This window comes from Lissotriton helveticus, chromosome 4_1 (assembly GCF_964261635.1).
Source record: "Lissotriton helveticus chromosome 4_1, aLisHel1.1, whole genome shotgun sequence".
Taxonomy (NCBI): domain Eukaryota; kingdom Metazoa; phylum Chordata; class Amphibia; order Caudata; family Salamandridae; genus Lissotriton; species Lissotriton helveticus.
In genome coordinates, this window is record NC_136063.1 from 586792223 (window position 1) to 586816604 (window position 24382).

Genomic DNA, 24382 nt, shown 5'->3' on the forward strand with positions numbered 1-24382 from the left:
TTAGGCATTGTTGTTTATCGGGCTGTCATTGAAGCCCCAGCTGTTCGCCATACCGGTCCTGCACCGCGGGCCTTTATTGAGTAATTAAACTTACCAATTTAAATCAACTGCTGCCGTGAATTCATTCGATGACACTTCAGATGGCGACGAGGACGGGACGTTAAAGAGTCCTTCAAGGCCCGCTGGTTGTGACAGAGGATCGTCTTCTTTCTTCAAAATATTTATTTCAAGGCAAGTTATTCAGTTATTTTTTTTTCGGGGCAAAGTGTTCAGCGCTAATTGATTCATTTACTTTTTCATGTGAGGTCGATTGCTGAAGATAAAGAGTGTTCTTGTGGCTCGAGACTCAGCGACCTCCTAGAAGTTATTTTCAGGCAAGTTATGATATTTCGATTTTTGCCAAAGACATTTTCTAGCGCTAAATCATTTTTTCGTCTACTTTCTTCCATGTGCTGACGTGTGAAGGGTCTTGTTTCGACATCGTTTCGAGGAAGCAAGTAGCATTCTCTTCAGCTGTATTCTGTCAACTGTCACGTCTTGTTCAGCGTCGGCCGTTGGAATTTTCAGTTTAGATTCTTGCAGCCAAGCATTCCTGTCAGCTGTAACTGTCATTGCTGATTAGCTTGCTGACGTCATCGCGTTTCTTACGATCTGGAGCGTGACTCCATTTTGTGTTCAGTAAATTCTTAGTTTTCTCTCAGAATAGCGTTTTTCATGAGAGGATTTTGATGTACACGATATAATAGGATATTTTCCTGTTTTCAAGTTTATATTTTCCTCACTTCAAAAAAAAAGTTATTTTATTTATAAAACTAAATTGAATATTTGGTATTAATTTAGAGAAATTATAGGATTGTGAAATTTTCTCTTTTCTCTTTTCATAATAATTTTTTAAAAATTTCTTTTCTTGTAAAGAAAGAGGTTGGAGTAAAAGTATCAGAAATGTCTACAAATTCAAATATATGTGCTCCAGCTCCATTCTTGAATGATCCAGGGAAACCAAGTATGAAGTGGAAAAACTGGTTGAGGGCTTTTGAAAGTTATTTGATCGCAATAGATGGGAAGAACTATGAACCAGAGAGAAAGGTAGCAATTTTGTTTGGATTATTGGGAGCAAATGGTCAGGAAATTTTCGACAGTTTGCCTGAGTATGAGCCACCCCCGGGACAGTTTATTCCTTTAGATGAATACCAAGAGGCGCTCAAACGTTTGGAAAGACAGTTTGGTGAGGAGCCAAATATTATGATTGGGCGTCATCATTTCACTATGCGCAAACAACAAGAAAATGAGACTGTTGAGGAGTATATTGGTGCATTACGTGTACTAGCAACCAAGTGTGAATATAATGACATGGTGGATGTATATATTAGGGATCAGTTTGTTTTTCATTGCCATGAAAAGAAAATACAAGAGAGGCTTTTGTCATGTAAAAATCCTCTTTTACAAGAGGCGATAGATATTGCCAAAGGGATAGAGAGATCTCTTCAGACATCAAAAGTATTATCTGCATCCTCAAATTCAAGGGCTGAAGTATATGTTGTTAATGATTTAAAACAAAAGTACCCTACTTATGAGAAAAGAAATAGAGATGTCAGGGGCACAGAGTCAAGTGTTATTATTTGTTATAGATGTGGGTCAAAGAACCATAAAGCAGATTTTCAAGGATGCCCAGCACAGGGTAGGAAGTGTACAAAATGTATGAAAATCGGTCATTTCGCAACGAGTTGTAATAATTCCAGATCACAAAAATTCCAGAAGGTGAAAGTTAGTTATGTAAATGATTTTGAGGAAGATATGTGTGCCAACATTGTTCTGTCAATTGATGATCAATCTGGAAATATTAAGGGTCCATTAGGTATTGCACACATTGGAGATGTAGAGGTAAAGATCATGGCGGATTCAGGATCTCCGATCACTATTATTTCAGATGTGAAATACGCAAAATATTGGCCTAATACAGACTTGTTAGCTACAGATATATTTGCCAAAGCATTTGGAGAGTCTGACATTAATGCATTTGGGTATTTTTATGACATGTTAAATATAAAAGGGAGAATGATTTCCACCAAAATCTATGTGGCTGAAAAAGGAAAAGACATTGTGGGATGGAAAGATTTAGCTAAGCTAGGCATTATACTTAAACCAGGTGCAGATGACCCAATAGTGTTGGATGAAAACTGGCAACAAACATCTATATCTGTGGTGAGTCCAATTTTGAATGGTAACATGGATAATATTTTTAACAAATATGAATCTTTGTTCGATAATAGAATTGGTTGTGTTAAAGGATTCGAGCACGAAATTAAACTGAAGAAAGGTGCAATACCAGTTAAGCACAAGGTAAGAGCAGTTCCTTTATCAGTAAAATCTGAATTGCAAGAACTCTTAAACAAGCTAGTGGAGGAGGAAGTAATTGAGCCAACCAATTCTTCAGAATGGATTTCGGCTATTGTTTTAATTAAAAAAAAAAAATGGCGAAATCCGTTTATGTGCAGATTTGAGGTCGTTAAATAAAAATATTGTTGTTGATTGTTTCCCTCTGCCAAATATACAGGAGATTTTGGCAGCCACTAGTGGATCAAAATATTTTTCAATTATTGACCTCAAGTCTGCGTATCATCAAGTACAGTTATCAGAAGCGTCGAAGGAGTTGACCACATTCATCACTCCTTTAGGGGCATTCAGATTTAAAAGACTTCCATTTGGGCTGGCTTCTTCAGCCAGTGTTTTTCAAAAATTGATGGAAGCTATTCTTAGTGGAGTTGATGGGGTTCAAAAATTCCAAGATGACATTCTTATACATGCAAAAACAGTAGAAGAACATAATGAAATATTGGATACTGTTTTGAGAAAATTGTTTGATAGAGGGATGACTGTATCTAAAAATAAGTGCAAATTTTTAAAAAATGAGGTTGAATACTTAGGCCACGTGTTAAGCTGTGAGGGTATCAGACCCAAACTTGATTTAGTTAAAGCCATAACTGATGCCCCAAGGCCCTTTGATAAGGATGCTCTTAGATCATTTCTCGGGCTTAGCGAATATTATTCGCGGTTTGTAGAAAATTATTCTGGAAAAGTTGAACCCCTACGTGTATTGTTGCGCAAAGGAGAGAAATATGTTTGGACTGAGGAACAAGATAAGTCTTTTAAAATGATCAAAGATGCAATACTCCATGCCCCAACTTTGAAGCCTTACAATCCAGAAGGGCAAAATGTTGTAACTGTGGATGCGAGCTCTGTGGGTATTGGAGCAGTATTCACACAAAGGGTTGGCAATGAAAATAATACAATTGCATTTATTTCTAGGAGATTACAGGAATCTGAAAGACACTATAGCACCATAGAAAGAGAAGCATTGGCTTGTGTCTGGGCGGTTGAGAAACTGAGAATGTATCTATGGGGTAAAAGTTTCGACTTATTTACAGATCATAAGCCACTCACTTTTCTTATGGATGGTTGTGGTAGAGGGAACGGAAAAATTTCCTCAAGATTGATCAGGATACTGTCGAAATTACAAGAGTATAACTTCACTATCAAACATATGCAATGTGAGAGCTGATTGTCTCTCACGCCTTCCTCTTGATTGTGATGTTTCTAAAGATTATGATGACACTGAATGTGTAGTCTCTTTTGTAAACAGTAGTAGTCATTTTACCAGTATTTGTGAGGAATCTGATTGGGTTTCACAGCTTAATGATGACCCTGTATTAAGTAAAGTCAAATTATTTATTTCCAGTAGCTGGCCCCCTGTAAGAAATTTGAGTACGGATCTGAGAACGTATGCACAAGTGGCTGATGATTTAAGCATCGAGGATGGTTTCATAATGAGAGGTGAACTTTTGGTACCCCCACCTAAGGTAAGACGAATTCTCTTGCAGAAAGCTCACAAAACTCACCTTGGATCTACATTAACCAAGAAAGCCCTTAAACAGTATTATTGGTGGCCAGGTTTGGACTCTGAGGTTAATTCATATATAGATTCTTGTACCACCTGTTTGAATTCTGACAAACGTTGGAAATCCAGAGTTCAAGAGTTGCAATTAGTGGAAATACCATCTTCCTCTTGGAAAAAAATAGCCATTGATTTTTCTGGCCCTTTTCACGCTTTAGAAAGTTCATGTAAGTTTCTAATGGTGGTGTGTGACTATTACAGTAAATGGGTCTATTTCAAGTTTGTTTCTAACATAGAGTCTAAAACTGTTATTCAATTTCTAGAACAACTTTTTACAATTGAAGGGTTGCCCCATATCTTAGTGTCAGATAATGGTAAGCAGTTGACATCGGAAATGATGACGAATTTTTTAAAGAAAAATCAAATTTCACAAGAAAAAACTCCATTGTACTCTCCCAGATCCAACGGGCAGGTGGAGCGTGTCAACAGATTTATTAAAGATGGAATTCAAATGGCCCTGGCAAACAAATTGTCGGTTGTAGAATTCACTCAAGAGAGAGTGGACATGTTTAACAGAACTGTCAATAACGTTACCAATTTTTCCCCTTTCTTTCTTATGAGAGGTAGACAAGCCGTCACAAGCATCTCACCCAGGCTTTCTGTGTATCAAAAAGGGAAAAGTGACTTTACAGTTGTGGATGATGATAGCCTAAAAGTCAAGAGTTCCATCTGCGAGCAACAACTAAAATCCAAGAAATACTATGATGAGACACATAAAGCAGTTTACAAAGACATTGCTGTAGGGGATTGGGTGTTAGTAAAAAAACCTATTGTAAAACAAAAAGGAGATTCTAAATACTTGGGTCCAAGAGAAGTTGTAGAAGTATCAGGAGGTGCAATTCATGTGTCGGAGTTGGGTTGGAGGAATAAGAGTGATGTAATCAAAATCAAGGGTTTTCAAAAGAAATTGATGTCTGATTATAAAGATCAAAATTCAGAGTCACTCGCAGATAGCTTTTGGTATGAGTTGACATCTAGTAATGAGAATATGGTTAATGATAAGGACTCTGAAATGTGTTTCTCCTCAAATCCTTATGATGGAGTTTACCAGCCAAAAGACACAGTTAATGTTGCATTAAGATCTAAAAGAGAATTGCGTTTAGATGATGTTTCTGCTAATATCCCAGAGTCGAACTCCCAGGTTTCTTCTGCAAATGAATACAATGATTGTGATAGTTTTCAGAATGAGCAAGAGAGGTCATTTTATCCTAATACTGTAGAATCTGCTAGTACAAGTTCAGGAAGAAGGGTTCAAATTCCATGTAAGTTTAGAGATTTTATAATGTATTAATTTCATTCTGTTCTTTTGAAAGAAAGGGAGATGTTGTAACATGCAATCTATGTTTAGGTGTTGACGCTCCAGCTTATCCGTGTATTCCCCTCCCACTCCCTTCTCCTTCCTTCTTATTGGTTATACCTTGCCTACGTCATGTATCATTAGGCATTGTTGTTTATCGGGCTGTCATTGAAGCCCCAGCTGTTCGCCATACCGGTCCTGCACCGCGGGCCTTTATTGAGTAATTAAACTTACCAATTTAAATCAACTGCTGCCGTGTATTCATTCGATGACACTTCAAGTTTTGAGGAGATTCGTCAAAGAGGCCCAAAGTTATTATCAACACAAAAAAAACGCAGCGATCCTAACCATAACTACCTAGTGGCGACCGCCACAGGTTAATATATGTGTTTAGTAAAATTAAAAGGTCGCGTCTAGCGCCACACCTAACTAGTGGATTTTAAAGGAAAGACAGTTTGTCGATCGAAGCTGTGAGTTGATTCCATCACAATGGCACAAACTCCGTTTACTACATAGCCTCATTAGAACATATGTTTCGGTTGACTGACATCACACGTGGTATAAGATGAACAATCTCATGACAGTATACATGCATTTTACACACACCACCAATTTGCACAACTTGCATCCTTTTTTCCAGTCATCACTCATGTTTTATATTTTCTTTTCAATAGTTATAACTCCATTCGCTACTCTAGAGTGGGGGAGAGGTGTGGCGCCGCGGCCAGGGCGACTGACGCTGGAATCTGGGGATCAGGGTTCGATCCCCGGCTCCGGCGGCAGGTTAGTCCAGCACCATGTGACTCTGGGCAATAGCTTGCTTAATCTTCCCGACGGCCCCCAGCGCCTAGAGACCCTTACGGGTGATTGTGCGCTTTACAAATGTGGATTATTATTATTATAGGAACGACACAAACATTTCTTCATCAAATCGCGAACGTGTTCGTTTGGGTGCGTTCTTACCTTGAGAGTAAACGTGGGAATGAGCGGGACACCGGCACCTGTTTGAAAACAAGAATGCGCAAGATTGGTTACTGCTACTAAAGAAACAGAAATATATATATTTTTAAAACAGCAGTTACCACGTTATCAAATAAATCTATGGCGTCAAGTACGGTCTCTTCTTCCTATCGCTTCCTATACAGTGTTTCATTAATGACAAGGGTTTACTAGAGTTATGGCCTGCCATCTAGTGGTCTTAAACGGTACTTGCGATTCTTCTGAAGCTCTGGTTTTCAATGTACAGAAGGGCATTATATGAAACAATAAGATAGAAACAAGCATTGGCAACGCGAACATATCTAATTGCATTCATGTATGTTGTTGTATGTGTTAGCTCATCATTAAAGCCAGATCTATTGGCTTCGGTGGTGGTGATAGGTGGTGGTGGCACTATGGTTGTCAGAGGGTGATAGCAATGGTAGTGGCAGTGTTGCTGGTAATGTTAGTAGTGAAGGTGGGGTTGATAATCATGGTGGTGTTAATTATGGCGGTAGCAATTCTGGTTGTGGTGGCAGCTGGAAAGGGGATGGTTGTAATGGTGGAGGTGGTCTTGGTGGTAGAGGTAATTGTGGTGTTAATGATGACGGTGGTGATAGCGTTAATGTTAGTAATGATACTGGTGATAACTGTTGGTAACCAAGGTGATAATGATAATTGGTATTTTAATGGTTATAGTGGTAGCTGTAATGATGGTAGTGATAATGGTGGTTGTCGTATTGACAGAAAAAGAAATCTGTGCGAAAAGCAAAAAAAACAATTAGGTGGCCATCTAAAGGTCAGGTTACAACTCAAGTACTGACAAAATTATGGAAAAAGCTATCGTTGCAAAGAAAAAATAATTGAGTTTCTTCAGATGGAGAGGGCATGACTGCCGAAGTAAGCTAAAGTTGGAGTAATGAAGATTACCAGTAAGTAATCAGGACATTACGCTTCATTGCCTTCCACTGTCCTTATTCATAAAAAATCTACCAAAACAGTTCCACTCCACACACCAACTGTATAGGCAAAGGCAGCCTCCAACACAACATCAAACCCCATACCCCAAAAGCCAAAGAGCAAGGACCAACACCGACATTGGAGAATGACCCATAAAAAAGGTTGCCACCTCAGCTGTTTTTTACAGGCCTGAATGGTGCTTTTCTCTGAAGGCTAAAAAGAACAGATGATAAACGAAATACTGAACAAATCACCATTCACCCCAGTCACAAATCTGTGTTAAATCAATCTTTTTTTTTTGCTTCCCATGCCATTCCAGTTTGGACCCAGCCATATGTAAATCAGTTTTGACCCTGCTCCCCATGGGAACAGTCCAGCCTGAACTGCCAGGTCAAGCCATCCCCGTACCGGAAACAAGCACCCTGGGACCTGTTTCGGGGTATCACCCCTCATCGGCCAGGTTTGCTTACATTTTGTGGCATAGCGAGCACACGACCCACGTCTGGGCATAACCTTCCCACTTAGAGCAACAAATGCAAAAAGAACAGCTGATGGATGGAATGCTGATCTAATCAAATATTCGCCTCCAGTCACAGATCTGGGTTAAATACGTTGTTTCTTTATGCTTGCAATGCCATTCCAGTTTGGACCCAGTCATATCTAAATCGGTCTTGACCCTGCTTCCCATGGAAACAGTCAGGCACAAACTGCTAGGGCAGGGCCTCCCTGGACTGGAAACACCCATCCTGGGATCGGTTTTGGGGTAACACCCCTCATCAGCCAAGCTAGCTTAAATCCGGTGGCACAGCGAGCAAGGGGCCTATGATTGGGCATACCCTTCTAACTTAGGGCGATAAATGCAAAAAAACAGATGATGGACGGAATGCTGAACAAATCAAATATTCACCTCCAGTCACAGATCTAGGTTAGTACATTGTTTTTTTGCTTGCCACGCCATTCCAGTTTGGATCCAGCTATATGCAAATCAGTCTGGACTCCCCAAGGAAACCGTCCAGCCCAAACTGCCCCCCTTCCAAAATAAACCACAATAGATTTAACCCAAATCTGTGACGGGGGCGAATGCTTAATTTGTTCAGCACTCTGTCCATCATCTCTTCTTTTTGCATAGCTCTGAAGACCAGCAAAAAACAGTGGCAACTGTACCCAGAAAAGAGACAGGAACAGTAGACAGACTCACAATAGAAAATCTAGGTGGTAACAATGCCATGAGGATACCGCTATTTAAAATGGCTAAAAGAAAAAGCCCTGAGAACCAGGCTGCCCATTACAAATCCAGTAGGAATCCTACTACTGAGGGATGCACTGCCGGATGGGCGGAATGGGAGGATAAAGATTTTGTGCAATAGAAGCCAGCCATGTAGTTGTAAGATTAACCATGTAAATGCCACCACAGGACTACTAGAGCTGGAGAAACTGAACAAAACCAGCAAAACAATGGCAACATACAAACATAAATGGGGGGGGAGGAGCTAGGGGGGAGGGTCAGAGGCCAAAGGATTACCAGGTTGAAGAACAACCCAGATAGGAAAGCAGAAATAAGGCACAAGCACTGTACACCAATGCACAGAGCCAACAAAACACCAAAAACACCATGGGCAGAACCCATCAAGGAAAATAGTAGGGCACCAGACACCCCAAACGCACACACCAGGGTTCATAGAACCCCGGCTCAGAAGCTGCAAAACCCAAATATTCATGAGCCCACAAAGAGCAGAAGACCCACCAATGGCCTGACAGCCTGGGTATTCGTCCCTCTTAAGCCTACAAGGACGAGAATGGAACAATACAAGACTGAAATATGACGGGATGATAGTCCTGCAGAAGGAATGGATTTACTGTTTACTACAAGGGGGGGCCTCTTAAAGCATAGGCAAAAACACTATTGGGCTGGGCCCTCAACCTCTCCTGCTTTCTGAAATTCGTTTTTGTTGGCATTAGGACTCTGTGCACATTACCACTGCTAACTAGCGCTAAAGTAATTGAGCTCCCTTCCTAAAACATGGTAAAAGTGTCCTACGCCGGATTGGCACATTCTATTTTTTTTATATATCCCTAGTACATAGTACTTAATGGTACCTAGGGACTGTAAATTACCGCTACTAGTAGGCCTGCAGCATTCATTGTGCCACCCACTAACGTAGCACTATAAACTTGCCTGAGGTGCAGTTATAAATTCCCATTTCAACCTGGCAAAAGAAACTTTTGCCAGGTCTGAAACTTCCTATTTAATACATAAAAGCCCATAGGGCAGGCTGCATTGAATTTTAAGTTTGACATGTTCTGGTAGTGAAAAACTCCTAAATTCTTTTCTCACTACTGTAAGGCCTACCTTTCCATAGGATAACACTGGGTTACATTATGACATGTATTAAGTGCTAACCTTTGATTGGGAGCAGGTAGAAATGTTATGCATGGACTGCAATGAATTGTAATTTAAAATCCTCTTTTATGGTAAAGTCGGATTTTAATTCACAATTCTGAAAATGCTGCTTTTAGAAATAAAACATATTTACTACTGTTTTCACCACTCTATTTTATCTCACTACATTATCACTATTTTTTGCACTGCACATATTCCCATACTTTGTCATCTATCTCATGGTCAGCACAGTGTGTGTGGGTTTGACTCACAGAGACTTTTCTAGCGACTGGGTGTGGACATGGTCTCAATGATCGAGGGACAGACCACCCCACGTGTTTGGATGACCAGATGAGAATATAGATCATCGCAAGACATTTGATGGGAATCCATTACTATTTCTTTTGTGAGTCTCACTGACAACCACTTGTGGTCTTGATTTAGTTGCATTAGTATGTACCCCCGATATCTATAGGCTGTATGGTGATTTGGTACCTACAACTGAACTAGCAGCAATTGTGACTAGAGTAGGATCTGTTAGACCTGGCTCTTCCAAAAAGACCCCTGGTTCTCTTTCTGTTGAATAGCTTTTAGAAAGTTGACATTTTACTGGACTTAACATTTGGTGCTTGCTGGCAGTATCCTTGGTCACATGACTGTGAATACTGAGCAGTTGACTATTGTGTATTCCTCCCAGACAGTGAGTCAAGGGGGGGGGGGGGGTCTAGGTGTTGACAGGATTGGAACGGTTACCTACCCCACTTGTATTTTAAAGCGTTGCATCCAGCACACACACACAAAGGAACTTGACATCAGTCTTGTGTCACTCCAGACTACTTGGAGCCTTAGCAGGGGGAAGAAGTAACTTTCAAAAACCATATATGGGGTAGCCAGGATCTCACCCCACTTCAAAGGGTGGCACCAATTGAAAATATTGGCCCTCCTGAACCTCCTCTTCTGGACTATGGTGCTGCTTGTGGCCTGCCTTGCTCCCCAGAGAAAGTACCTGCTACTTGAGGCCTGGCCTAGACTACTTCCTTGGTGCTTAACTTACCCTGCTCTGTGAGAAGGAAGATTGGACCAGTTCCCTTCATCCCAGGCTACCTAAGTAAGTTCAAGGGTCAGTTGGCTGAGCTACAGGGGCACTGGGCCTGCAGCTGGCCTGCCTGAGCCCTGCTGGAGTAAGTCCTTGATCCTCAAGAAATGCCATTCCAGGTTGTAGACACTGGCTGGCATCAGAGAGAACTTCTTTTTGACTACGCTAAAGGTTCCATCAAAACCAGAGCAAAGTGATGTGAAGCCCTACACAGCTGCAAGCTTCATCGAAACCGACGCCAAGTGATGCAAAGCCCTGCCATGCCTCGCTGCACAGCTGAAAACTTCATCAGGAGTGATGCCACTCAACGCAAAGCTCCATAAAGCCTAGTTATCCCAGTCCAGCATGACCAGATACCCTTAGTTGGTGCATTGTGCTTTTAGGTGCTATATTTACTTCAATCATGGATTTTTGTCATTTTGGTACCGATTTATTAAAAATGACTCTAGTTTTCTAAATTCGTTTGGGATAAAACTTAGGATGTGTTATTACTTTATAATTTATTTATTAGCTGCAAAATCTTTACACGTTACCTCTAAGTTAAGTTTGACTGCTTTTGTGCCAAGATACCATAGGGTTAAGACCAGGTTGATTCTGTGACTTTTGTGGTTCACTGTGAAAGCAAAAAACAGTACAACCTAGTTCAGAGGGCAGGCTAAAATCCACCTACTTCCCAGCTCAAATATAAGGCACTTTAGCTACCCAGACAATTGTCCAAATAGCAAAATACTAACCAAAATGTGGTTGTATACCCAGAGATCCTGAAGGAAAGCACAACAAACCAGTGTCAATCAGGGTAACAGGAGCGGTATTCAGTAAGGAGGAAGTGTGTTATGCTTCCATCAGAAAGCATATAACATAGTCTCATGAAACTAGGGATTAATGGAACAGGAGGATGGCACAAAGAGCAGAGTGATCAAACAATATTTGCACTCTTGTGCTTACTGGATCCACAAGTCAATTTTGCAGCGGTTTGGTTGAATGCTACAAAAGCGGTTGACTCACTGGAACCACCGAACTCCACTGGACCAACCACTGCTGCATTAATTTCACCTTCAAGAAACCAACCACGCACCACCGCACCCAACAGCTGCCATGCCGCTGCTGGAGCAAAGTCACCAAAGACCAGCTGATCACCACCCTCGCCCAGAACCCACCCACCGACCCCACCAACACAGACGCCGCAGCCTGCAACCTCAGACAGTGGATCGACGACTGCGCCAACACCCTCGCCCCACTCAAGAAACCCTCCAACAGCCACGCCAGCAAGAGAGCCACCTGGTTCACCGACGAGCTCCAGACCTCAAAACGCGCATGCCGGAAACTCGAGAAAATATGGCTCCCCGAACGCACACCGGACAACCACGCAGCCCACAAGGACGCAACCCGCAGACATCACCACCTCATCAGATTAGCCAAGAGATCCTCCTTCAAAGACCGAATGGACAACCACGCACACAACAGAAGAGAGCTCTTAAGCATTGTAAAGGAACTCTCCAACCTCAGCGCCAACACCAACGACATCCCACCCTCACAAGAACTGTGCGACTCTCTAGCCATCTTCCCCCACCGCAAGATCGCTGACATCGACGACAGCTTCAACACAACAACCGCCCTGACTACGCCAGACTCCACCTCCCCTGTGAACACCACCAGCGCCATCCGCCTGACCTCCTGGTCCAACGTCAATGACGACGAGACACGCAAGGTCATGAACTCCATGCACTCAGGATCTCCTTCAGACCCATGCCCACACCACGTATTCAATAAAGCAGACGCAGCCATCGCACCCCAACTACGGAAGGTCATCAACATCTCCTTCGAAACAGCGATATTCCCGGAAAGCTGGAAGCACGCCGAAATCGACGCCCTCCTCAAGAAGCCCAAGGCGGACCCCAAGGACCTCAAGAACTTCCGGCCCATCTCCCTGCGACCGTTCCCGGCAAAGGTCATCGAGAAAATCGTCAACAAGCAATTGGCCCACCACATGGAAGACAACAACATCTTGGACCTGTCACAGTCCAGATTCAGACGAAACCACAGCACCGAGACAGCCCTCATTGCCGCCACAGACGACATCAGGCGCCAACTAGACAACGGCGAAACATCAGCCCTCATTCTCCTGGACCGGTCTGCCAACGCACTCTAAAGACACGCCTCCTAGAAGCCGGAATCCAAGAGAAGGCCCTTGACTGGACCAGGTCCTTCCTCTCCGGCAGAACCCAGAGCGTCCGCCTCCCACCCTTCTGATCGGAAGCCACCGACATCATCTGCGGCGTCCCACAGAGCTCATCCCTCAGCCCGAAGCTGTTCAACATCTACATGGCCCCCCTCGCACAAGTGGCCCGCCATCATGACCTCAATATCATCTCCTACGCCGACGACACCCAGCTCATCCTCTCCCTCACCAAAGACCCACACACCTCCAAAACCAACCTCCACGAGGGAATGAAGGTAGTCGCCGACTGGATGAGGAGCAACCGTCTGAAGCTGAACAAGACGGAGGTCCTCATCCTCTGACCCACCCCCTCTGCCTGGGACGACTCCTGGTGGCCGACCACACTGGGAACAGCCCCAACACCCACGGACCATGCACGCAACCTAGGATTCATACTAGACTCCTCCCTCTCCATGGCTAAGCAGGTCAGCGCCGTCTCCTCCTCCTGCTACAAAACCCTCCGCATGCTCCGCAGGATCTACAAGTGGATCCAGACCGAAACAAGAAGAACGGTGACAGAGGCCCTCGTCAGCAGCAGACTGGACTACGGCAACGCACTCTACGCAGGAATTCCAGCTAAACATCTACGATGACTACAATGCATCCAAAACGCCTCCGCCCGACTGATCGTCAACGTCCTCCACCGCAGCCATCACCCCCCACCTGAGAGACCTACACTGGCTCCCCGTCGACAAGAGGATCACCTTCAAGCTCCTCACCCATGCACACAAAGCACTCCACAACGCCGGGCCAGCCTACCTTAACAGCAGACTCAGCTTCTACACCCCACCCGCCAGCTCCGCTCCACCAGCCTCGCCGCTGTCCCCCGCATCCAACGAGCAACCTCCGGCAGAACCTTCTCCTACCTCACCGCCAAGACCTGGAACACCCTCCCCACCCACATACGGCAGACCCAAGACCTGTTCACCTTCAGAAGACTCTTCAAGACCTGGCTCTTCGAGCAGTAGCAGCACCACCCCCTCCCCTCAGCGCCTCAAGACCCTCACGGGTAAGTAGCGCGTTCTACAAGTACTGATTGATTGATTGATTGATTGGAATGGCAGTGCATGTTCATGCCACTGGAGCGCACAGGCCTCAGAAGACGATTCCTTCAGTGGATTAAATTATTATATTGGCAGCCAGTGACATGGGTGTGAGTCAATGGTGAGACCTCCTTCTTGTTTCTAATCAGCAGAAGTACAGGACAGAAGTGTCCCCAGTCTCCTCTCTTGTTTGTGATCACAATGGGATGGCCTGGCTAGGAGAATATGTCTGACCTGACTATACTCTGACAACATACCAGTTACACAAAGCTCTGTCCCCACAGTGGTAGAGTATGTCAGCAGCTAGAATGCATGCAAACATTGAATCTCGGGATCTATACCCAGATGGGAGATTCCTCACTCTGGAGTCATCCTGGCTGTACCCCACTCAACATATCTTAAAATGACAGGCTTTGCACCACCTGTAAAGTGGCATATCCTACATTCCCGGAAGCCTCTCCGCAGTTGTATGTGCTGAATGTGATTCTAGAATCCTCATCCTCCAAAAATCTAGTTTCCAGACTTTATATCACCATGTAAAATAAGGCTCTAGTGTGTGTCCCAAAGGCTTATTATAGGGGGCAGGCAATGCTTGACGTCAGCTCCAACGGAGGGACAGTGGTGCTTTTGCTGTGCCCAGATGAATGAGCTATCTCCCAACTATTGACTCTGCCTAATATATCGTAAATACTTGCACCAGATGTACAGCGTCCCACACCCTATCATTACAGTCAGTTAGTCAATCAAACAAGTTTTTATTCGGCCGGAGCCTTAAAAGCACAGCATAAACACAAAAAACATACAATACATTAAGATTGCAACACTAATATCCACACAGCAGTATGAGTTAATTTAACTCAAAATACAGTTTTAAAAAATAATTATCAACCAAGAGTTAAAAACAAAAACTTTCCTTGATGGGCCAGGACCAATATAATTTTAACAGAGAAGAGGGTTTGGAAGGGTGCTCATATAATAGTTAAAAATCATCAAATTATTTTTGATTGGATTTCATATCTTTTCCTAAGATAAAAGGCTGATCTTATAAAATGTAATAACGCTTAACAGATTTCTGGGGATCCTAAAGACTGCAGAAATATTAACCCTTCGTTGTATTGTCTTAAATTTAACTCATGCAATATCTGGAACTCTATTCCCCCCGCACATCTGAACTATTACCTCTTTTGCAAAATTCAAAAACCAGCTCAAAGTCCTGTTTGTTGACCACTCCCTTGGGAACCGATAGGAGCAGCCAGAGTGTGGAAACAGTCACCTCTCACAGCTGGGACTATGTCCACAAGCCGCTTAACCAAACTCGCTGATAATCGACCTACACTATACTGTATTTTGTGATTCTCTGCATTGTAACTGTTGTAAAGCGCTCCAATACCCTCGGGTCAGGCAAGCGGTATATAAAACTTCTTAAATAAAAATAAATAAATACATCTCAGCGTCTCGCCCCTGAATACAGAGTACAAAACAAAATAAAGAGGCTAGTGCATTGTATTGAGATGTTGTTGCACCCACAAGGCGGTAAATCCTGTTTCCATACCCCTGGCGTGGGAAAAGCAAATTTAAAGTGCAACGTGCACAGCCTAAAAAGAGTTAACCAATAATGATATGTGGGGTTCATAACCCACCCTAAATAGGGCTCCATACTACGTGTTGTTGACACTTGGGCATATTTAACACTTGTTTTTTTACCCTGGGCCTTTTCTAGGCGTATGTTCATCCGGTGTTCCAGGCAGCGTCCTTTATGCATAACTTATGTTCTGGCCTAATTATGCGGGGATTTTCATATAATTCCAGTAGGCCTAGTTTTTTATATGATTCTTTCAGACTAATTCCTAAGATCACCTCTGGGTCGCCCAACGACCCAGCACCCCCTCAGACCCTTATCAAGGTCCTGGACGTTATTCGTCCGGTCATCTTAGATGTCCTCAACACATCCATCACCTTTAAATCTGTCCCACCTTCATGGAAGTGTGCTATGGTGAAGGCCCTGCTGAAAAAGCCCACCCTGGACCAGAGTAACTTGGCCAACTACCGTCCCATCTCCTTACTTCTGTGGCTGAGTAAACTGCTACAGAGGCACGTTAATAACACCTTAACGGACTATTTGGAATCCAATAGTCTATTGCGTGCCTCCCAGACAGGATTTCGTCCTCAGCACGGAACCGAAACCGCCCTCCTAGCGGTAACGGAAGAAGCAAGAGCGGTGTTGGACCGGGGAGGAAAAGTCGCCATCATCTTATTGGATCTCAGCGCCGCGTTCGACACGGTTAACCATGCTACGCTATTACAACGATTGTCATGCATGGGCGTGTCGGGCGCAGCCCTGGAATGGCTGACATCCTTCCTGGACGAACGATTCTTTCAGGTCTTTGAGGGCGAGGTGGGTTCTCCCAAACACCCACTTAGGTGCGGGGTCCTCCAGGGCTTCTCCCTAAGCCCTACCCTTTTTAATGCCTACATGGAACCCCTAGACAGGATAGTCCATCCCTTTGGTGTGCGTATGGTCACCTACGCGGACGATACCCAACTGGTGGTCTCTCTAGACCACTCTGAGGGATCGTCCAACACCCTAGGTCCCTGTCTAGAGGCTGTTGCCAGGTGGATGCAATCTTCCTGTTTGAAGCTCAAAGGGGAGAAGACTGACATGATCCTATTGGGTAATCCTCCCCCGTCTGCCCTTGCATCCATCTGGCCACCATGTCTGGGCCTGCCCCCTGTCCCCAAGTCCCAGATAAAGAGCCTTGGGATTTGGTTAGACAAAGCACTCGATTTCTCGGTCCAAGCCACCAAGACTGCCGCCACTTGCTTCGGGCTAATGAGGATGCTCCGCAAGGTGCTTCCTCTGCTCCCATTTCAGGCGAGGAGGGTCATGGTCCAGGCCCTGATACTCTCCCGCTTGGATTATGGGAATGCTCTTTATTTGGGAGCCCCGGCTTCCGTCATACAGAAGCTTCAAGTTACACAAAATAGCGCTGCCCGCCTACTTCACAACCTGCCCCGTTGGCAGTCAGCGAAGAAGGCCCTAAAGGAACTCCACTGGCTCCCAATGGCGTCAAGAGTGCAATTCAAGGCCATGTGCATCCTGCACAAGTCCTTTCATCGATCAGGCCCCGCAATTCTTCATTCCATAGTCACGCCCTATGTTCCATCCCGCTCCCTTCGCTCTGGTACTCTCCAGTTGGCAACCTCCATCAAAGTCAACAGAGCTCGTTGGGGCAGCCGCTCTTTTTCCCATTCTGCGGCCAGACTTTGGAATTCCCTCCCTCTCTCTATCCGAGGAAACAGCAATCATATGTCCTTTAGGAAAGCTTTGAAAACGCACTTGTTCGCCAAAACCTGCTGAACTACCCTGAGCTCCCGTTAAGCAATCAGTCACAAGCGCTGCGAGGCCTCCGGGTAGTTACACGCTATACAAGTGCAATTTTTCATTTAATTTCATTTCATGAGAACTATGATATTTGGTCGGCCCTATCTAGTAACAGGCAGTCTGTAACGCAGGTTCTGGTTAGGAAAGCCTCAGGTGGTCCCCAAATGTTGCCCCCGGAGTATTAACAGGGCCAGGCCAATTAGGCCCACCAGGTATGTCACCCCAAGTTCCTCGTGACATATTTTAGTAGCTGTACCTCCGGATACTGACAATATGCTGCTAGTAAAGAGGTTTTCTGCTAGTTGGAGAATACCAATTTTAATGTAGCCCCATAGCCCAGCACCATATGCTTCCACCGAGATACACTTACTCTTGTACAAACTCAGCATTTCCATAATTGGTTTGTTTTTTAACTTTTGGCCAAATCTAAATATGACTTCAATATTCCTGCTAAAGGACTGGAGTCCGCCCTCCCCCTCATATATACACCCTGGCCCTCACAACCCCTTCCTGTCTGCCCCTCTTTTTATACCATCGCCTCCCCCCTCCCCATGCCACCCCCAGCATCTTCTGCCTCTCCCGCTTTCCCCTCTTCCCACCACCTCCACCCCCTCCCTTCCCTTGCACCTCGCTACCCCCCAACCCCCCTTGTGTTGGTCCTCTCCTGCCCCATAGCCCTTTCCCTCCTTTCCTGTCCTCCACCTCCCTCGCCACCCCCTCTCCCTTACCTCCCCCCCACTGGACAGGTAGGCAGGTGCACTCCTCTCCTTAGCATTGACAGCCCCCGAAATGCACTCACGACCCCCAACACAAACTCCCTCGGGGACTTCGCCCATCCCGCCACCCAGGTGACTTGTGGCCCTCCCCGGACCGATTCAAAGGACCCCTCCTGCACCAACAGCGGGCCCTGCTTCTCCTTTCCATATTGATCATTACAGAATGAAACTCACAATCTTCCCTATCCCACGGCCTGGACAACGGCTTCCCCCCTCCATCCTCCTGGTCCCTCCCCCGTGCAGAGGATTACTCAGACGCTCATCCTCCCCGTCCCCATTTCGAGGATCCAGGGCAGGCTTTAGGGCAGTGCGACTGGTGCAGTCGCACAGGGTGTTGCCCTGTGGAGGAGTCGCTGACCTCAGATGGGGTGCTGTGTTTAGCAATAATTTATAATTGGAGAGATGACAGGCACTTTTGCCTGGTGGTGGTGAGAAAATCCAAGGAGGTGGTCATTGGGTGTGGGGGCGATGAAAATGATTGTCGCAGTAGGCACCACCAGTGCTAAAGCCGGCCCTGTCCGCGGCCCACGGGCCCGATCCCCGCTGCTGCCAGGGGACTGCTCGCTGTTCAATATCTAGCACCCATTGTTTGGGGTCCGCATCCAGCACCATGTTGATTGGCTAACTATACTGATTCTGTTGAAGATATGTATTCCTCCATTGCTATACCCACCCCTATCAAGCCCGATCCTCCCCCCCTCCCTCTTCTATTACTGTACTGATTAACATTGCATATTTCCTCCTGTGCTACATTGTTCCCATATTGTAAACTTTTGTCTCGATAACCAATAAAAAAAAATGACGCAAAAAGTGAAGCCCAGCAAAGTGATTGGTTAAAAAGACGACCTACATAATTAACATTCTTCACCTTTGCTAGATTATAATGCCCCATTTTGAAATTCTTGGACTTAGTGCCTGGCGACTACAAGTCATTATATAGGACCTGTAATTATTTACTTGAAGTCTAGGTCTTTCATATATGCTAAAAATAAGTCTAGAGGGATCTCAAGGCCGTTTGCTGTGCAGGTGATCAGCACTGCACTCTTCGCATACAATAACATGGGGATTGACTTATTCCTCATACATGGCACATCCTTTCCATTTTTCATCAGATAGTTAATTCAATAAATGTAGAGCAGGAAAAGAAATGGGGAAAAGATACACACTTGCCTAGCACCCTGTGTAGAGCTAATATGGGGAATACTTTCACCCGAGGGGCCATAACGCACCCTTGCTGCGAGACCTTGGTGTAATTGCCTAATGAGAGTTAGGAGTTCAATCTCCACTCCCATCCTGCCCATCAATTCCCATAAATTAGAGCGATACATAAGATCAAAGGCACTTGATAAAGCCAAAAAAGCCAAGTGCACAGAATTATTTTTTGCCTTGACATACTTCCCCGCTATTAAATAAAGGTTTAGACATTGTTCAATTGTCCCTATCCCAGGGCTAAAACAAATTTGACGTCTGGCAAAACATTATTAGCCAGGGCCAAATCTTCAAGGCAGGACAACAGTACTTGACCAAGAATCGTGGTGCTAGAATCTATGAGGGAGATCAGCCGATAACAAGTCAAGTGAGACCGGTCCCCTTATTTAAATATCAGAACTACAGTGGCAGTCTTCCTGGAATCGTGGATGGGGCCCCGGACTACTGATATCAACACATTTGTAAGCAGTGGAGATCCCATATGGATATCTGATTTAAAAATATCAGCTGGGACACCATCTGGACCCGGACCCTTTCCTGGGATACATTTGTTTATAGCTGCAATAACCTCATGAGCATTAATCACATTTTAGAGGTCACAGGGGACAAGTAGCAAGGGTGCAGTTAGCCACTGCTTTGAAGTTTTAGCTATCCCTCAATTTTCTAGTCATAATAAGGTCTTCCACGCATTAATCCTGATCTCAGATTTCCTTTCCTCTAAGACCTGTTTATATTCCTTTCTAGCATTCTTAACATGGGTTGTATGACAGAGGCACACATGGCTGAACCATGCGTGCCTCTACCACGCAGCCCCAATAACAAATGTGTCTAAACGCATTCCTTTACCACGTGTGCCTTTACCACATAATTTCGTGGTAAAGGCATGTATGGTGAAGGGATGTGTGGTAAAGGTCACACCCCAGCCCCTGCACCCTGAGTCCTAAAATATTGGCCCCCGCCCTATAATTCGACCCGCCCAAGCCCTAAAAAGGACGCTGCCCCAAAAACCTTAAACTATCCCAACTTCCCCTGTCCTGAGCCCTGAAAACTTCCCTGCCTTGAAAACTGCCCCTTCCCCTTGCTTTTAGCTCTAAAACTCATCCCCCTACCTTAAAACCTACCCGACACTCCCTATCCTGAGCCCTATAAACTGCCCCGTTGCCCTGAAACCTGCCTCGCCTGCCCAGATCCCTAAAACTCTGCCCCCTATCTTAAAACCTACCATGTCCCCAGAACCCTGCCCTGATCCCTAAAACGGCACCTGCCTTGAAACATACCCCCCCCCGGCCTCCCCGCTCTGAGCCCTAAAACAGGCACCCTGCCTTAAAACCTACCACCCCCCCCAGTCCAACTTATTTCGTGCAGGTCCTCCCTTCTGGTTCCTCTCCCCGCCCCGCTTAGTAAGCTAGAACGTCTACTGCCTTAACCACGCATGTGCGTGGTTCAGGCATATGTGTGGTTAAGGCAAGCGTTGTTTCGCTTGCGGTGTAATGGAACGCATGCTTGAAACTGCAGTGTAGGGCCATTTCCCCTTAACATTTCATGCTACCCGAGGGAAGCTTTCTAAGGTGACCATCAATTTCCTGTGAGTGAGTGAAAATGCTGCACTAAACTATAGGAATGGTGGCATCTCTCTGGGAGAAACAGAGGAAGTGAGATTTTTCGAGATAGACCTACAGATATTAACAAATTCCGATTGAATCTCATCAGGCCCTAATTCATCAATTAAAAAGGCCATGATGGAAACCATAGAATCTTCAACAAATGTTTGGTTAAAAGCAACTGGATCGATCCTATCCCACTTTAATTTTAATCCTTTGTTCCTGGAGATCTCCCGGTTATCAGATCTTTTAGACTTTGTCATTTTAATAAGGGAATCCAGAATAATAAAAAGTGGGTTATAGTCACTTACACAGCTGCTAGACAATACAAAATCAGTTACGTGGGAAGATAACTCAAATGATAAGATTATGTAATCTATTGTCATTCCAGCTCGATTCCCTATGAAAGTTGGAACACATGCATTTCTTGTGCCATATGTCACTTGGAAAAACTAGGTAATACTTCAACAAAAGTTCATTCAATGCCTCGCCATAAACAGAATGAGAACAAGCATCGGTAAATGCATTAGGTTTCGCCTATGGGATTATTAATAAGAGGTGTGGGTGCAGTGTATGAGTGCAGACAGAATGGCGTGAGTGCTCTCTGTGTAGGGTGAGTAAATGAAGGTTAATAAGTGTCTGAGTGCAGCCCTTGAGAGTGGGTCACTTCACAGAGGTCTCAGCTGTAAAGCAGTCAGTAACAGGGAATGTGTGCATTGGACCACAGGGGGAGTGGTTTGCGAGTTGCATTGAAAGGACACAGAGAAGAGAGGAACACAAACTGCACGATAGGCGTGAAAGGGTACAGTTAATAGTTCTGTATGTCTAGTACCTGTATGCATTCATATATAAATATACTTGATGTAGTAAGATGTTTCCCCCTGCCACTGGGTGCAGCATAGGAAGAATCTTGAAGAAAGTTTCCATACTGAGCCGATGCTAGAGAGCCTTCTTTGAGAACAGTGTAAATAGCAAAGAAACAAGCCTGACTTTGCTTGCCTGTGTACAGGAGAAATAATAATGAATGTGACATCCATTTTGAACAAGATGGCTTTGAGAACTAGTGGAGGCCTAGCTAGCAAAAGCCATGAAAATGTACTTTAACAGGTTGAATCAAAAATGGTTTCAAAGGCAATAGCATAGTGACAGGGTACGGATGTGGTTCAGTAAATGAATGGCTGGAGACAGTTTCAGTCAGTTGCGTGGTTAGGTGATTGGGCATTTAGGCGATCTGTTAGTGAGTTTATGGATGATATAGGAGTAGTTGGATGGCAGCTGTTTGAGTAGATAATGGATGAGTGGATGTATATAAAGAAGGATCGTGGAACTGGGGATAGATAAGTGTCATACTGGGCAAATATGTAATGGCTGAATAGATTAATAGGTAGGGGAGCTAACGGGTGAATCAATAGATGGATAAATGAATGAGTGAGTACAGGATCATGGACAAATGGAGAATGGGCGTATGAACGAATGGGTAAGAAAGTGGTTAAATGAGTGGTTGAGTAGAATAATGAATGTGTAGGGACTGTGTAGGTGGAATAATAGGTGACTGGAAAGTTGAGGAAGATGATTGTATGAGTAAGAGTATAAGGAAGGGTTGAGCAGGTTGATGAATGTGGAAAATTGATAACTGTGGGTTGACGGATGAGCAGCGTGAGGATGGATGGGTGTGTGTGTGGTTGGATAGGTCACAGTGGAGGAGTGAAAATATAAGTGCAAGAGTAAATATATGGATGGGGATGATTAGTGGATGAATATATTAATAGGTGCATGGTTGGATGGATGAAATGTTTGGTAAAAGAACATATAGATGGATGGCAAGCTTAATAAAGTGTTCAATGTTTATGTGAAATTGTAGGTGTACAAGCGAATGTGTGAGTAATTTCATCTGTAGGTGGATGGCAGAATGATTATCTGCAGCGTGAGCAAATAGGTCTACTGATAAATGGACGGTTCAGTGTGAAAGTAGATGGTTAGATGGATAGTGATCAGTAGTTGGATTGATGAGCCAGCAACAGAGTGTGTACACTGACCAGTCAGAGAGATGTAGATGGGAAGGACGAATAAGTGGATGCAAAATGAGTAGGTTAATGGTGGGTGAGGAATTAAATGGTGGATCAGTAGGTGAGCAGCGATGAGTATGTGAAGAGTAGATGAATAGGTATGTGACATGGTTTATGGCAGATTACTAGATCATGATAGAGTGAATAGGTGGAATAGTGAGAGGATAGACAGATGAATAGATAGGAAGTAAGTGGGTTGATAAATTGGGTAGATAGGAGCATGTGTGGATGGACGTTTTCATTATGAGTGGGTAGATAACTGGTGAGTGTTTAAATAGGTGTATGAGCTGCAAGAGTGGATACATCGATTTATGGATGGATCAGTGCATGGATTGATGATAGATGTATGTGTGGTTGGGTGAACTGGTAGATGAATTGGTAGGTAGGTGCATAAATTGTTGCATGGACAGGTGAACTTGATTCAGTTTATCGGATTTTCATGGCTGTAAAATGTGTGAGACAGTATCCCTCATACATTGATAGGCCAGCCACTACTGCTTTCTCCACTTTCCTTTCGTCACGTTTCTTCAATTTTGCTGCAGGTAGCTACGTTTTTTTGTGTTGTGCAATTGGTTGGGACCATCCATTTTTTAATTGGCAGTATTTGCTAGAGATATGGATGTGTGCTCACCAACAGCACTTGCATCATAGCTTTGAACTTGAGCCATGCTTCTAACGTGGGAGGCAAGGCTGTTTGCTTTGGCAAGATTGTTGAGGTAGATTAATCATTGTACTCATGAATATGAGTTTGCCAGAATGCCTTCATACAGTCTTCCACACAAGTTGTTGGTGAACGTTACTTATTTAACAGAGTACTTGAGGGGGCCTCAGCCTTTTTGAGAGAGACAGTAAGTCTCATTGGTGAATACTTTATTCAGATAGTGTTGAAGAAGAAGATATTGGTTAGTAGGCGATGATCCAAGCATCGTTGAGGTTTGGACACTGTGCCAGTAAAAGAGGACAATTCTACTACAAATATATTTAGGTTAAGTATAATAGTACGCATTCAAGAGTCCCTGCAACCTACCCCCACAGAGAAGTGACTTTCCACTACTCCCTTCCAGCACCACTGTTGTCATTTGCATCAGTTATATGAAAACAAGCTTTGCAAAACCTTTTCACTACACAAAAATAGAAAATGTTGGCCTTCTCAATACTGGTTATAGAAGTTGCTGCACTGAGAATTCTACTTGCCTATAGTTTGGCATCTTAAACACCGAATAATGCGCAAAAAATCATGAAATTAACTCTTTTTTCGACTGCGGAATAATCGCCATTCACCATGTACAGGCTACACCGCCCTCCTTTAGCTTCGGTAATATACAGCAAGCATATGGCAGCAGTATCAAAGCTACTCAGCGCATGTTTTCTGCACACTAAGCTGTACTTTATTTTACTATTGTACTCTGTCTCCAGCGCTACAT

General features: G+C 44.3%; 1 protein-coding gene across 2 annotated transcripts in view; it reads right to left on the reverse strand.

Moving 5' to 3' along the window:
- ADHFE1 (alcohol dehydrogenase iron containing 1) overlaps positions 1-24382 on the reverse strand; it is a 388378-nt gene that overhangs the window by 342457 nt on the left and 21539 nt on the right. For both annotated transcript variants that reach the window (XM_078687223.1, XM_078687222.1), the window contains exon 2: positions 6213-6250. In XM_078687223.1, the coding sequence (XP_078543349.1) occupies positions 6213-6250 (38 nt within the window). The remainder of the gene's footprint in view (positions 1-6212; positions 6251-24382) is intronic.